This window comes from Tinamus guttatus, unplaced genomic scaffold, assembly GCF_059628265.1.
Source record: "Tinamus guttatus ecotype Peru unplaced genomic scaffold, ASM5962826v1 Tinamus_guttatus_pri_ptg000309l, whole genome shotgun sequence".
NCBI lineage: Eukaryota > Metazoa > Chordata > Aves > Tinamiformes > Tinamidae > Tinamus > Tinamus guttatus.
Window position 1 is genome coordinate 291,806 of NW_028288843.1, and position 14,710 is coordinate 306,515.

General features: G+C 37.1%; 1 protein-coding gene across 1 annotated transcript in view; it reads left to right on the plus strand.

Moving 5' to 3' along the window:
• The window catches only part of ADAMTS6 (ADAM metallopeptidase with thrombospondin type 1 motif 6), a 129,577-nt gene that overhangs the window by 99,127 nt on the left and 15,740 nt on the right, over positions 1-14,710 (plus strand). Inside the window, exons 18-20 of the mRNA XM_088528473.1 lie at positions 1,349-1,512; positions 3,207-3,345; positions 12,609-12,738. Of these exons, the coding sequence (XP_088384599.1) occupies positions 1,349-1,512; positions 3,207-3,345; positions 12,609-12,738 (433 nt within the window). The remainder of the gene's footprint in view (positions 1-1,348; positions 1,513-3,206; positions 3,346-12,608; positions 12,739-14,710) is intronic.

The window sequence follows — 14,710 nt, forward strand, 5'->3', positions numbered from 1 at the left end:
AGTCCTTGGTCCAGTCCTGTTCAATTTATTCATCAATGACCTGGATGAAGGCACAGAGTGCTCCCTCAGCAAGTTTGCTGATGACATGAAACTGGGAGGAGTAGCCGATACCCCAGAGGGCTGTGCTGCCATCCAGAGGGACCTGGACAGACTGGACAACTGGGCGGTGAAAAACCTCATGCAATTCAACAAGGCCAAGTGCAAGGTCCTGCACCTGGGGAGGAATAACCCTAGACACCAGGACAGGCTGGGGACCGACCTTGTGGAGAGCAGCTCTGCGGAGAAAGACCTGGGTGTCCTGGTGGATGACAAGTTGACCATGAGGCAGCAGTGTGCCCTCGTGGCCAAGAAGGCCAATGGGATCCTGGGGTGCATTAAGAAGAGCATCTCCAGCAGGTCGAGGGAGGTGATCCTGCCCCTCTACTCAGCCCTGGTGAGGCCGCATCTGGAGTATTGTGTCCAGTTCTGGGCCCCACAGTACCAGAGGGATGTGGAGCTGCTGGAGAGAGTCCAGCGCAGGGCCACAAGGATGATCAGGGGCCTGGAACATCTGCCCTATGAGGAGAGGCTGAGGGAGCTGCCTGGGGTTCAGCCTGGAGAAGAGAAGGCTGAGAGGGGATCTAATCAGTGTATATAAATACCTCAAGGGAGGGAGTGCAGAGGACGGGGATGGTCTCTTTTCAGTGGTGGCCACTGATAGGACTAGAGGAAATGGCCGGAAACTGAAACACCAAAAATTCCATAGGAACTTAAGGAAAAATTTCTTGACAGTGAGGGTGACAGAGCACTGGAACAGGCTGCCCAGAGAGGTTGTGGAGTCTCCTTCTCTGGAGATCTTCCAAACCCGCTTGGATGCAGTCCTGTGCCACGTGCTCTAGGTGACCCTGCGTATGCAGGGGGGTTGGACTAGATGATCTCTAGAGGTCCCTTCCAACCCTAAGCATTCTATGATTCTATGATTCTGTGATTCTATGAATACAGGTGGATTCAGCTTTAGGGCTGAACACATAATGAGATTGCATGTGGCACACTTTTAATTCTCATAGCACGTGCATCTTGAAATCTGCCAGGTGTTGAGGATTATGGTAAAGGCAGTATCATCCTGTGCAACGTGATCTAGGTGTCCCGGCTTGAGCAGAGGGTAGAGATCTCCAGAGGTCGCTTCCAACCTCAACCATTCTGTGATTCTGTGATCAAAGTGTATGAGGAATATTTTGATCAGTGCTAAAGAAAAGGTTTTATAATGTGAAATTCTCATACATCTGACAGATTAGTAGTTTAATTTGCAATGGCTTCTCTATTATAAATGCTGCTTCCAATTTTTAGGTGGCTTGTATTTTTTTTTAAGCTTTAAAATCTGAAGAGGATGACTACTATATTAATGGTGCCTGGACTATTGACTGGCCAAGAAAATTTGATGTTGCTGGAACAGCTTTCCATTACAAGAGACCAACAGATGAACCTGAATCTTTGGAAGCCCTAGGCCCTACATCAGAAAATCTCATAGTCATGGTAAAGTTATAGTTGATATATTTCTGAATTTATGAATATGTACTTATATTCTGAGGAAAAATGAGGCCATGAATAGAATCAAAATAGGTAGTATTTACAAAGAATATATTGTTTTACAAAGAATATTCTAAGACTTTTGAATAATTTCTTTAAAATCAACTTTGTTTTAAAACTGGCAGGCAAACATTGTGATGAAAAAGAGGAATAAAGATAGGAAATCCCTCAGGAAATCTCACTGAAAATACCCCAGTATCATTCTCTTCTGTGTTATGTTGCTTCAGAATAGTAGCATAATTTGTAAATGGGATGTGTATAGTGTCTCTGTGTACTTCTGAGGTGTGAAAGTGTTGCATATAGCAGCTGCATCAGGCTGTGATGGTGATGTGTGGTATCTGTGTGCTCTGCTTTCCTAACAGTTGTTCTGTAGATACCTGGTTTTAAACAGGGCCTGAGGGAGAAGTAGACCGTATTTCTGTACTTCATGTGGATACTCCAGAGTGTCATGATTTCACCTGTGTTAAATTATTATGTTGTTTTGACAAAGTCTGCTTTTAATGGTTTGTACAGAATGTGAGAATGTAATAGAAGGCCCTTGCACCCTGTCTCTGACGATAGTCAATAGTGAGGCCACTGCTACTCCGAGGAAGAGTGTGGGAACAGGGCTGCCAGATTTGCAGCTCAGGGTTTGTTTGAGACAGACATGACACTTAGGTATATAGAGCAATTGCCCCCTGGGTATTTAAATCTTAGGCAATTTTTTCAAACACCTGAACCCCATTATTTTTCTGCTGCAGCTGTGGATAACTAGGGAGCCCATATAAAATGATTTATGCAATGGTTATAGTGACTTTCTCAGTCAGTGCCACTAGCTTTCTCACCAGAAGTTTTTCTGCCCTTCCATCCAGTAGGGATAGATAGATAAGGATAGGTTGCTCTGCAAAATGAGATGAGAAGTAACTCTAAGATGGATTGCTACATTTTAATGTACTTGATATGTAATATTAGCAACAAAAATGTTTGATAGAGGATCAAAGACTAGACTTACTAAGAGAGCACAGTGTTGGACAGGTGACACATGGGAAGGCACAAGAGTGAGGAAAACAAAAAACTCATAGTGACAAGTGTAGCTAAAGCTGGAGTGAGAGTTAATGATACTCATTAAAAGCTTATTCTGTTTTTCACTAAGCTAATTCTGTTGGCTAATGCAATGAAGGAAAATGACCTTTGTTGTTACTACTATAGGCACAAAGCATATAAGCAAAGCCTGAATGTTAGGGTCACAGCTACTGTGTGGGTACTTCCTCACAGGATTTGTTAGAACTTAATAATATGTTGCATAATTAGGTTGCAGTAATGAACTTTAACTTCAAAAAAAAATCAGCTATCAAATTATTTTCCGTCAATTAAGACACTGATTTCATGAAATTATCTTTTTAAAATTATTGTTTCAAGATTTGACAAAAGTTATGAATTTGTGGTAGGAAAGAGGGGGAAATAAAAAAGCTCACCTTTATTATTGTATATGCTTTAAAAGTTAGTCTGGATTCTTTTGGAAATACCTGAAAGAATTATTGTGGCTCACTTTATTACCTTTTTTCCTTCCACAAGACATAACACATATCTAAATTAAATGTCATTGTAATTGCCCTCTGCTTGCCTGTTTTAATGGTATAACCAGTTGTTTTCAACTACAGATTCTGCTACAGGAACAAAATTTGGGTATAAGGTATAAATTCAATGTTCCCATCTCTCGCACTGGCAGTGGAGACAATGAAGTTGGATTTACATGGAATCATCTGCCGTGGTCAGAATGTTCTGCCACTTGTGCTGGAGGTAAGATACATACCAGGCATTCAGGCTAAAGGGTAAACTGAATTGCAACATACACATTACTACATAATTATGTGGGTAACTAACATGAAAATATTTCTTTCAGATATGCTTCAAAACTTAATTTAGTGAAAGAACATCTATTTTATCACGTTAGGTTTTTTTTTTTTTTGGACTAGGTTTAATATGTACAGATTTTTGCATCAAATACGGTATATGTTGGCACAATGTATCTCTGTCTGCTGATGCTTCTTCTGGGATTCTCTTGAAGATGGGATATTTGCTTTGTACAGGAGCTTTCTTGATAAAGGGCATCTGAAGTTTTAAGTAAGGACATAAACAGAAGTCAACTACACATGTGTGTGTGTCTGTGTGAGTGTGTGTGTACTTCACATGATCCTAGGCAGGCCTTCTATCCTCCAGCCACCAAAGGTCAGGATGCATACTGGCAGCTCTTCTGTAGGAGGTGATAACAACTGGATCCTACTTCCCAGCCGATAGCAGTATCTGAGAATTGTTGCCAGTGGTGACAGTGATGGGGGATTTGTAGGTTGTCCCACGTGATTTCATCATGGGTGCCTTTTGCCCACAATTTACTATATTCCTAATCCTCCTCCCTCTAGTGGCCACCAATGCAATTCTTTACCTCTGGCTGGGAGAGCAGGACAGTTGGCTTCCTTCAAAGCCAACACCATTGCTGCTGCATGGACTGGTGAGTAGAAGTGCTTTGTGAACAGCATCATTCTTCTCTGGAGACTGAATGCATCATCTACCTGACAGACCTCAGTTGCAGAATACGAAGGAGACAGGTTTAAATCCACCTCAGAATTTCAGCTTTCAGCTGTGCAGCACACCGTCAGTGATGAGAGGAAACAACTGTTTATGTTTAAAGAATGTTCAGACCAAATGCACCCCCCCTTTTTTTTTAATGCTTCTGGAGGTGTTTATGTTTAGAGGCATCTTGATTCTGCTTGGATCATGCTGTGGCTGTTACGGGTTGTTTTGCTGCTTAAGCACTGGCAGTTTGCTTAGCTGTAAGCGTGTAAGACGCGAAGAGCAATACAGTTTCTCCTATGTGCAGCTAAATAGAGTCCTGAAACAGAGGCATGTAACCACCTGCATGACAGACTGCTTTTTCAACTAGTGCTTTAACATTTTTGGGTATGTAGAAAAATCAAAGATTGAGAGAAGTAGGAAGGTAGGGGAGAAGTGTCTGTCTCATAGCAAAAGACAAAAACGTGTAAGTACTGCCAAATCCTGGTTTTATGACAGCAGTGAGTTAATAACCTTCTGAAGTCAAAGGGAGAACTCCCACTGATAAAAGTGGAGACAAGATTTTGCCATGAATCTTTTGTCATGCAAATCATTAGCATGTCACAGATTCAGAAATACAAAGAGAAAATGATTTGGTCTGAAGGAGTAGGCCTCTGCCTAGAGAAAAACATTTTGGCGTAGTTAATTAACTTTTAAAGAAAGACATGTGAGTCATGGACATCCATCGTCTGCATACTTATTACTCATTTAATTTTTTTTTTCTATTGAAAGAGCATCTTAAATAGTTTGTGGTGGCTAAACAACATACTTTTCTCTCCTTTCATTCAGCTTAATGTGAGGATATACTGTGGTAACTAGGATCTGTGCTCAGAGGATAAATGTTTCATTGTAGCTATAATTCGTGTAGAAGCTGTATCTGTTTTCTCCATATGAATACCTTCTATTCCCTCAAGTTTATGAAACACCTTTTGCCATATGCCAAAGGAAGACAATTCTAAAAAGAAGCTGAGTCAGGGAAATAAAAAAAGGGAGAGAGAGAGCTTGTAAAGACAGACAGAGTAACTGGAAAAGCTAGCTAATATAAATATAATGTGTGAGAAATTTTAGAAATGAAACCTCTGCAATGCTTTGTTTATTCCTATAGAATTTTTTATCAAGTACAGTACTGAAATTCTATCTATTTGGAATCTGTCTTCAGAAATTTTTCTCAACATCAAGGGATAAAAGCTTGAAAGTTAACTGATTTCCCACTAATTTTTTTTCTTTTTTTTTTTCAAGTAAAGAACATGTGTGAGAAATACTAATGAGGAAATTACTTTCAATTTTTGTTGCTGAAAAACAGTATTATAATTTAAGTACAGGTTGTACATCGATGAAAGTCTTCAACATATCTCTGCCTCTTTCTGTAATTTGTACAGTACAGCTGACCTGCAGTGCAAAGATATTTGAGGTTCAAAAGGTTTGAGGATATGATATTCCATCTTCAGAGAAGAAAGCTGTAGATTAAATCTAGCCGAATATATTTTTATATTAAAACATAGAAGAGCTGAAGACAAATCTCACTTTTAACGAACATTTTTAAGTTGTGTCTATCTCTGAACCTTTCTGTGTTCTAATGTTCTGTCTTCTTGTCTAGGTACATGTTGCACTTAAAAAGCTGTCTTACCAACACACAGAAGTTACCTTATCAGCATGCAGATTTGCAAATATCTAGAAGCCAGGAAATGACAGATTTAAATGACTGTGAAATTTTATGTTATTTGCTGTGTCAGGGACCAATCTCTTATCCTGGGGCAGTGTTACAGACAAATATTAGACTATATTGCATCACATAACATAGACCTTAGCCAGGTCTAAAGACAGAGTTACTATTTGGTGTATGTTCTTGATTCAAAGTAGTAAAAATGTGAGTTTTTACTGCCTACTTGAGTGCTGTTTTTGTATTGTAAACTTGGGTATATGTGTCGAATGTCATGAAGGCCAGATCCTGAACAGTCATGGTGAAGTCTTTGGAAAGTCTTTGGGACGAGTTCCTCGTTACTTAAAGTGTCTATAAAGCTAAGTGTTCTGAAAACTCAGTTGGGGCATCCAAAACTAATGGATTCTTTTCAAACTACACATAATACCTCCTCTCCCTCTGTAGTATTCATAGAGGAGTCTAGAAAATTAAAGTTTGTGAGAGAAGCTATAGAATGTTTAGGTTGCATCTGAAAGACCAGGAGGTAGCTAGACTTTTTGTAGTACAAGAAGTAAAAGGATGTGTATTTAGTAGTCATGCATGTTAAAGAAGAATGAAATATTTCATAGTTGCTCTGCAAGCAAACATCTTTATACAGAGAACTAAACAGAAATGAAAGACGGAGAGGAATTGCTTATGCTCATTCAATTTTGAACTGTATTGTAATTAGTATGTAGTAAACCACTTTTTAGCTTTTGTTTATTTTTCACTGTTGTGTGGCGCTAAACTGGACCATCACGTCTCTAAAAGCTGAGCTTAATTTTGGTATTTGAGTTTTACCAAAAATAGATTCTTCTGATTAACCAACTATTTTAAAAGCATGCCTCGTAATAGGCAATTCTTTTCCTTTCCTGTATTCATGCACCTCTTCATAGGTTGAGAGTATAACTTCACTCATTTTTAATATCTCATTGGATCTGTCTGTCTTTTAGTATCTTTTAGGCTTGGAAGTGCAGCATCGTAGCTTGTCATTTTATACACTAAAGTAAGCATTTTCTGTGTGGGAAAAAACTTCTTTTTAAAATGCAAATAAATTCTAACTGAGCTAGTTCTTCATCTCTGGGAACATTAGCACTACCTGCATTCTTCTTTTTTTTTTCTTTTTTTCCTTAAATTTCACTGATAATTATTCTACTCTGAGTAAAGAGTTTTAGAAAGGAAAGCTTAATGCTATCTTAGTTTAGGTATTTCCATAGTCAATACAAATTATATCTTGCCCTCAAGCTTTGCCATAGATTCATTGTCTAGTTAAGAAGTACGTTATTTTGTGTCTAATACTATGTAGTTGCGCTTGAAATGGAAACCTTTGTAAAACTGTATGTATGCTCAGACCTGTGCAGAAATGCACTGAATTACAGAACAAGCATTTCAGGCAACAGTGCCACTCAAAGCATATTAGGCCTGCTTGCAAATTTTTGTGTTTCAGCTATGTATTTGTTATATTGTAGGCCTCTAAAATGGTGGTAAATTTAGACAAGACTACAAGTAAACAGTATTAGAGAGTAGCACAAGATACATAAAGGGAAGGAAGTGAGGACAAGTTTCCCCTTTCCTAAGGAGAAACATGAATACTGAGAAATAGGAAGTAAAGAAAGTACTAAAATAGAAAAGGTAAATATATATCACAGATCACTGAATTACAGTTTTGTTCTCACGCCTCTTTCCTTATATCTTATAGTTTTCCAAGGGCAAATTTTCTGACAAGTGTCAGAAAAATGCATAATAAGGAAGTCAGCTGCTAGTGATATTGTTTAAAACAAAATTCAACAACTGACATGAAAAATTCCATCTGTGTAGTTTTATTTTTGTAGACATTAAAAATAAACTGTAGTGTACTGTAGTAAGTGCACATCCTTTATGTCTAAGATGCCTTATTATCTGGAATTTACCAGGTATCCTAAACATTGATCTTGAAGTCATTTAATTCCATTAGAGTTCGTTTCCAAATGAGTTAAATGTCTTATGTATTTGTGTGGTTTTTTTTGAAATATTCTGTCAATTTATTATGCAAGGTAATTCGATTGCTGTTCACTTTCCTTGGCTGGTCACTGTTGTACCAGTGGTGCCTACTGTGTTTTTCTTTGTCAAATGAATTATAAAACAAGTAAAGTTTCGTCAAGGAAAATGTAAGTTTGGCTCTGATAAATATCTTGTGATCTGATGAGTGAGCTCAGAAAGTATGTCTGGGTTAACCAGCATGCACTAGCTTTAGTGATGTAAGGCTCACTATGTATTGGTACTGGCATCTTTATTATTTGCTGTTGCAATTGGAAACCACAATTTCGGGGGGCTGTTTTTAAAAATAGGTACAGCATTAACATGACTGCAGTTTTAATTTAAGAATAAAATATGCTCCATGTGATTTTAAATTTGGCTGCTGAAAGTCATGCAGACTATTTATGAATTGAAATCTGTAAAGCATCTCAAATCTCTAGGGAGTATGGTCACTAAGCCACTGGAGTTTTGTTTTCTATTAGAATTGCATTGACCAGTTATGAGGACATTTTATGTCTTTTATTATAAACTATAAATCTGTAGATTTGAAAGCAGAATGTTTCTGTCTAACTGCTCATAATTATTCCCCCAAGAGTATAAATGAATTTGTTTAGCTGTGCTTTTTAGATTATTTTCAGAGACCATATACTCAGAAGAGTTGATAATGAAAAATATTTTTCCAGGGCCCATAGTGCTTAACTAAGTGTCAGTTGTATTCTGGGTAAAACCAGTGTTGCTAGTTTTTTGTCCCCCCCCCCCACCTTTTTTTTAAAGTAGGTTTGGAAGTTAGAATCTGAATTTTGTTTATGCAGTATAATTTTAAGTAACACTGTAATTATATAGCATTTAAACAACTTAATTGAGAATTATGTTTCCTATATGCAAAGCACATACTGTATTGCAAGATGCTGCAGAACATCTTAAAACTGAACCAGAATGTCCAACTGGGTGGATTAAAGAATCTTCGCTTTGTGAGTGAATAGTGGTCAATGCTGTCTGGGAGGGATATGTTGTCTGACCTGTATTCAATAAATACCATGGCTAGCATAAAATTTTTTGAAAACCAAGCACAATAATGCTTTGTGTTCATAGTATTTCAGAGTATTTTCTTATTGCATAGCTCTTCAGAAATGAAATTCCTGAGGCTGCCAGGTTCTAGCCAAAGCTTGGAAGGAAATGTGTATGGTGCCAGTAGGAATTTTAGTGAAAACATGATAGCAATATCTAAAATATCCCATAAGTATAGTTGATGGAATGACATACATTGTTAAATTGTGTAATTCTGAAGTATGCATAAATTATTTTTAAGCAATTACATTTCAAGTAAACTCCATTATGAGAGCAACCTACATTAGTAACCAAGAAAATTAAGATGAATGGAAAGGATAAATGATCGGTCAGAGCTGAACATAAATTCCCTTTCTGCCAGCAGTGCTATGTTACTGGTATCAGTGTTTGGCCTGACTGTTTTCAAATACTCTTTTTCCTTGTGGTAAAGTGCGAATAAACTCTAACATTTACATGGGTAATGGAATTTCAAGTGAATTGTCACAGCTTCCAAAGTATTAAGGTTTCCTGGTTATTTCTCAGGAATCAAAGAAGGACATTAAAGAGGAGAGCCTGATCTAGTAAAGGTTTGTCTCCCCCTTCTTACAGTGATTTATACTTTTTTCTCTATTAAAATAGTAATAAAGGAACAAAATAAAGAATTGAAAAAACTTGTGTCTCACATATATAAATATAAATAAAATAACTATATTGCACTGCTGATTTGAAATTTTGATTTATTGATTGTTTGATTTTCATATTATTCTGTTGTCATAATAAAGGCAAATATGGTCTTAGGTGTATTTGTTTGAAAGTTTTAATGATACTGGTTAAGGCATAAAATCTCGTAAAATCTCTCTGTAACACTGGGAAGTTTTTATTGTGGATGTAGTAAGCATGAACACATACACAGGAGTGCTGTGAGGATGATCAAGGGAATTGGCATTTCTAACTTCCATGGAGAGACTGCAAGAGTTGACTTGGTTATCAAAGGAAAGTTAATAAACTGAAAAAATGTGTTGACTTAAGTAAATAAATTTTGCATTAAAATATCTGGACTAGAAATTAGAATGCTGCTGTTCAAGGTTGTGAAGGTCAGAGCTGAAGATGGCATCTGACTTTAAGTTGGAGCTTGATCAGTTTGTGAAGTTGGTTGAATATTGTTCAGAAATGGTATTTTCTTTCTATTTTTTATACATATTTCTGTATGTTAGATTTGATCAGAAGCCCGTCTGGCTTTTGCATTGTGATTAGTGTTGCCTACAACTGTATAGTGTGGCATCCAGATGCATGTATAAAGATAAAACAAAAAAAAAAGATACTGCTTGGTCTGTCTGGTTTGGCTGTAGGACATATGCTTTGTTAATCAATCTATTTCTCTTAAATATAACTTACTTTAAAATGTTCATGGTATTTATGGATAACCTGAGATGTCAGACATTTTGCCTGCTTTGGGAAAATTAGATCTTGCTATAATAAAAATAATAATAGGATATCTCTCCCCAGTAGCAGAGCTGGTGCTCTGAATTTAGGAGCTTTAGAGAGGTCAAGACTGCAGCATTAGGTGCTTTTGGTATAAACATGGTTAATGGAGCACACAAGATGTTGAGGGCTGATACCGTGCCCTCATATACTATACAGGGATCTGCCTACAGGCAGTCTATGGCCCATAAATGGTACGTTGAGTGATCTCCTCCCCCTGACATACCATGCACATCTGGGATGAAGCCGCAATTTTTAACTTCTTAGGGTGCAGACTGTTGAGTTTTCCTGAGAGTGAGTGCTTAAATTAACAGGACTTACTCTAGTTATACGTAACAGGTAATACCCAGATTTTGCAGAATGGTGTGGTGGTGATAACATGCTTATCCATCAGTTCCGTATTTCAATTCAAAGAGATTTATACTGGAAGTACACCACCAGAAGAATATTCTGTGTTCTGTAAAACCAAGAGGGTAGGGAAGGTGAAGATTTTCTAACAACCTATCCTGGCCGCAGTGCAACCAGGGATCCAAGATTCATAGGGTAAGGAGAAATAAAACAAATAAGAGACTTAAACTAGTGAAAAGGGCATTCATCTAGCACAGCTATGGTTTTTGGTTTGTACATTTTGGGTTGTAGGAGATGATTTGTACATTTTGCATTAGACTGTAGTTGCATAAAAATCAAAATAATCTACAAACTAGCAACAACAGTGTGGCCATTTTACTTGACTAAATTGACCACTGAGTTAGTCACAGAAGTTACTGTACTCTCAGGGTAGGTGGGAATCCAGCAAACTGAGAAAGGCTTGAACTTGCTACTCCTGTGCCTGAAGTCTCTTAGAGGGTGCTTCAGGGATATAATGCAAAAGGAGGTTATGATTTCCCTATGTTCTTTGCGCTGAACATCATAAGGACATTTTACTTGGCTCCATGTTGGAGTTAAATACCTAAATTCCTTAGAGGTTTCAGTTTAGGAACCACAGTCCTTAATGACTAACACTGGAAGCAGTAGGTAAGTTGCTAAGCAAGTTTAAAAAGAACAAAAAGACTAAAATTATTTGGTAAAAGAATATCACTTTTTTCAGTGGAATGTTCAGTGTCTGTAAAAATTTGTATAATTAACTTTATTACATCTTGCAAATGTTTATCTCCTATAAAACTCTTCTCTTTGAAGAGAGAAAACTGTAGAATGAATTTTCCTAATATTGTAAGCCAGGATGTTTTAGTTTCTATGTATTTGTGTGCATTTCATAAATTAGAAAAAAAATAAATAATTGTTTCCTTTTTTAAGAAGGGTTTAGGGTTTTTTGCACCTTTATGATAAAAATAATCTCATTATTTCGGTTTTATGAGTACTTGTATTCAATAAGAACTGTATATGAATTGCAGCTCCAAAGTCTATGTATCCCAACAAATAATCACACTGCTTGTTTTCAAACAGAGAAGGAAGCTCTGAGTACTGTGTTTACAAGAATACTCTAAACTGCACTGTTGTCATATATTCCTTAGTGAGGAATATTTCTTCATGCCTTACTTTACATCCTGTTTTTTAAATTGAAAAATCTGCTTAAAATGTTACCTTAAAAATATTGTCATGGCTGTGATTCTTCATGGTATTTTGGGAATTAATCATTTCTGAAACTGCCTGTTGATGATTAAATAATGAAAGAGGAGCTGGAACGTATCTGTGCCAGACGTAATTAGGATCTACACAGAAAAGCTGCATCTTTCAGAATGAATAATGCTTCCATACTTTAATGAAGAGAATGCTTATAGGATGACATGCATAAAAATGCAACACTGAATCCCAGTATTGCTATTTTATTTTATACCAGAGCACGTAAACAATAATTCTGCATCGAAGTGTGGCCACGTTATGCTTGGTGATGTTTTCTTTGGAAAGTAGAGTGTTTTTTACTCAGAGAGAAGAGTAGATGGAAAATGGATTTTATGCAATATACAAATAAAAACAATGTGTTAGTAAATCTATAAATATATTCCCTTTGTTTTAAGAAACAACAACAATTCAAAATCCTCTCTCAGTGGGGTGGTCCAAAATTGATGGAAAATGAAGTATTTTGTGTAGTCAGGGGGCATGGGCGTTCAGTCAGTTCAGAAAATTCAGATGCCAATTGAAGTTGGATAGTAGAATTAATCAATTAGTGAAATATGTTTTCAGTCAATAGGAGTAAGAATTGCTAACTAGTGGTGTTTAATTTCATCCCAAGGTGTGCAGAAACAAGAGGTGGTGTGTAAAAGGCTGGATGACAACTCCGTTGTGCAAAACAATTACTGTGATCCTGACAGTAAACCTCCGGAAAATCAGAGAGCCTGCAACACTGAGCCTTGTCCACCTGAGTAAGTTATAATTACCAAGATAGGTATCTATTTTGTACAACTAAAAATGTTTCTATAATATGTAATAGAAACTGTTGACCAAATATGGCATAAATTTTTCATATAGCTTTATGATTCTGTTTTACCAGATGGGGGCATTGGTTACCCCCATCTGGTTTACCAGATTCTAAGGGGATTGGTTATGGTTATGGCAAGTTCCTCTGAAATTAGTTGTAGATCAGTTGTGACCTGGAAGAGGTCTGATTTGATTGAGGAGCAGTGTTATCTCACAGTGTTATCACTATAAGTAAAAAATTAATACCAAAGCAGTTTGGTAAGATGAGAGTGCCAGGGGGTGGAGGACAGACCTGGACGCCACTCTCAAGGCACTAATGACAGAAGAGTCTTGAGCTGAGGGCAGAATACATACATTTCCATTCCGATATATGCGTACATAACGTACTGAAGTTTGCCATATTTTTAAGATACATGACATTAAAATTTGTGTTGAAGTTTTAAAATGAGAAGTAGCAAACACAGAAACTGCTTAGTAGGCCAAAACATCTACTGAAGGTAGTTTTGTCAACCAGCTTTCTCTCTCCCAGATGCTTAGGGCTGTACCACCATGCTGTGTGCCTTCAGGATTAGGTACATACTAGATTAAGTCTTTTTGCTTTTATCTTTAAAAATAGCTGTGTGTTATATATTAAAAAACTAATGAGAAACACAGCAGCTCATTTGTTCAAAAATGAAATTTGGCAAGGATATATTCCATAGCTTAATCTTACTACAAACTATTTTGAAACAGCTGTGATATTTTGTACTGGAAAATAATTTCATCATATGTGCTCCTCCTTGTGCTTTGAAACAATTAAACTTCTCAAAAAAAATATAGTAACAATTTATTGATTCACTGGTCAATCTAAGTTTGGTGATATTCTATAGCTGTATTTTACTATTATACTAAAGTCATTAATACTGAGCAAGGATAGATAGCAGTTTTAGATTATCAGTCAGTTAGGCTTTCTCTATAGATAGACTGACCAAAAACTTCCTTTCCTTAATTAATACAGTTGTGATCTCTCTGTGGGAGTTACCAAAAATTATGAAAATTAAAAGTCTCACGTTTGTTCTGCCTGAATGCCAGTAACACTATACCTTAGGTCCCTGAACAGCGGTAAGGACTTGTATACTTGTACCGAAATGCCAGAATTTATGAAAAAATGTGGGTAACCATTTCTGGATCCTATGAATTCCTTCATGATTTTCTTTGTAAAAGATGCATAATACTGTGTAATACTAGTGGCAAAGAATCAAAAAATCAAACTAATGAGGGTAATATAGCAATTTTATTGGGATCTGTCTGCCTCATTGGGCTTGAAATTAGCATGGAAAAATTAAAGGATTGATGCATGTTCCTACTACAGCATGTGATACATTCTGTAATACACGAAAGCGTAGCAGTACATCTCCGTTGACAGAAATTTCCGAAAAGGACAGATTTTGGGCAAATCCCAAGCTCACTCCCAAGAACAGCCACGATGAACGTCACATGCCTGACAGTTTTTGGCATGTGGAAGAATGCAACAGCATGCTAGGCATCAGCTTACTACTTTGCAGGCTTGACTTAAGGCAGTGTATCTATTCAGAATATGCGATGCTGAATGTGAAACCAAATGTGCCACACAGGGCGTTTTGTACTTAAAAATCCCATCCATGCTCAAGGTAAAATGTGAATGAGCGTCATTGATCAGCCTTTAGGAGAAATTCCTCCCCTCCCCCTCCTCTCACTAGCATATCTTCTTGCTTGTGAGTTCACACTGTTAGGTAAGTTTTAGTACAACTAGCAAAGCAAATGTCATAGCTGCAAAACTAAGCATGAGCTTCTGTTTTCCTGATCCTGAGCCAGGGAACTTTGTCACGGTTCCTCTAATTAGCCTTGTCCACTCTAGTCCGTGGGTCAGACTGGTGGTTTTGCTTATCTTTTTCTGGC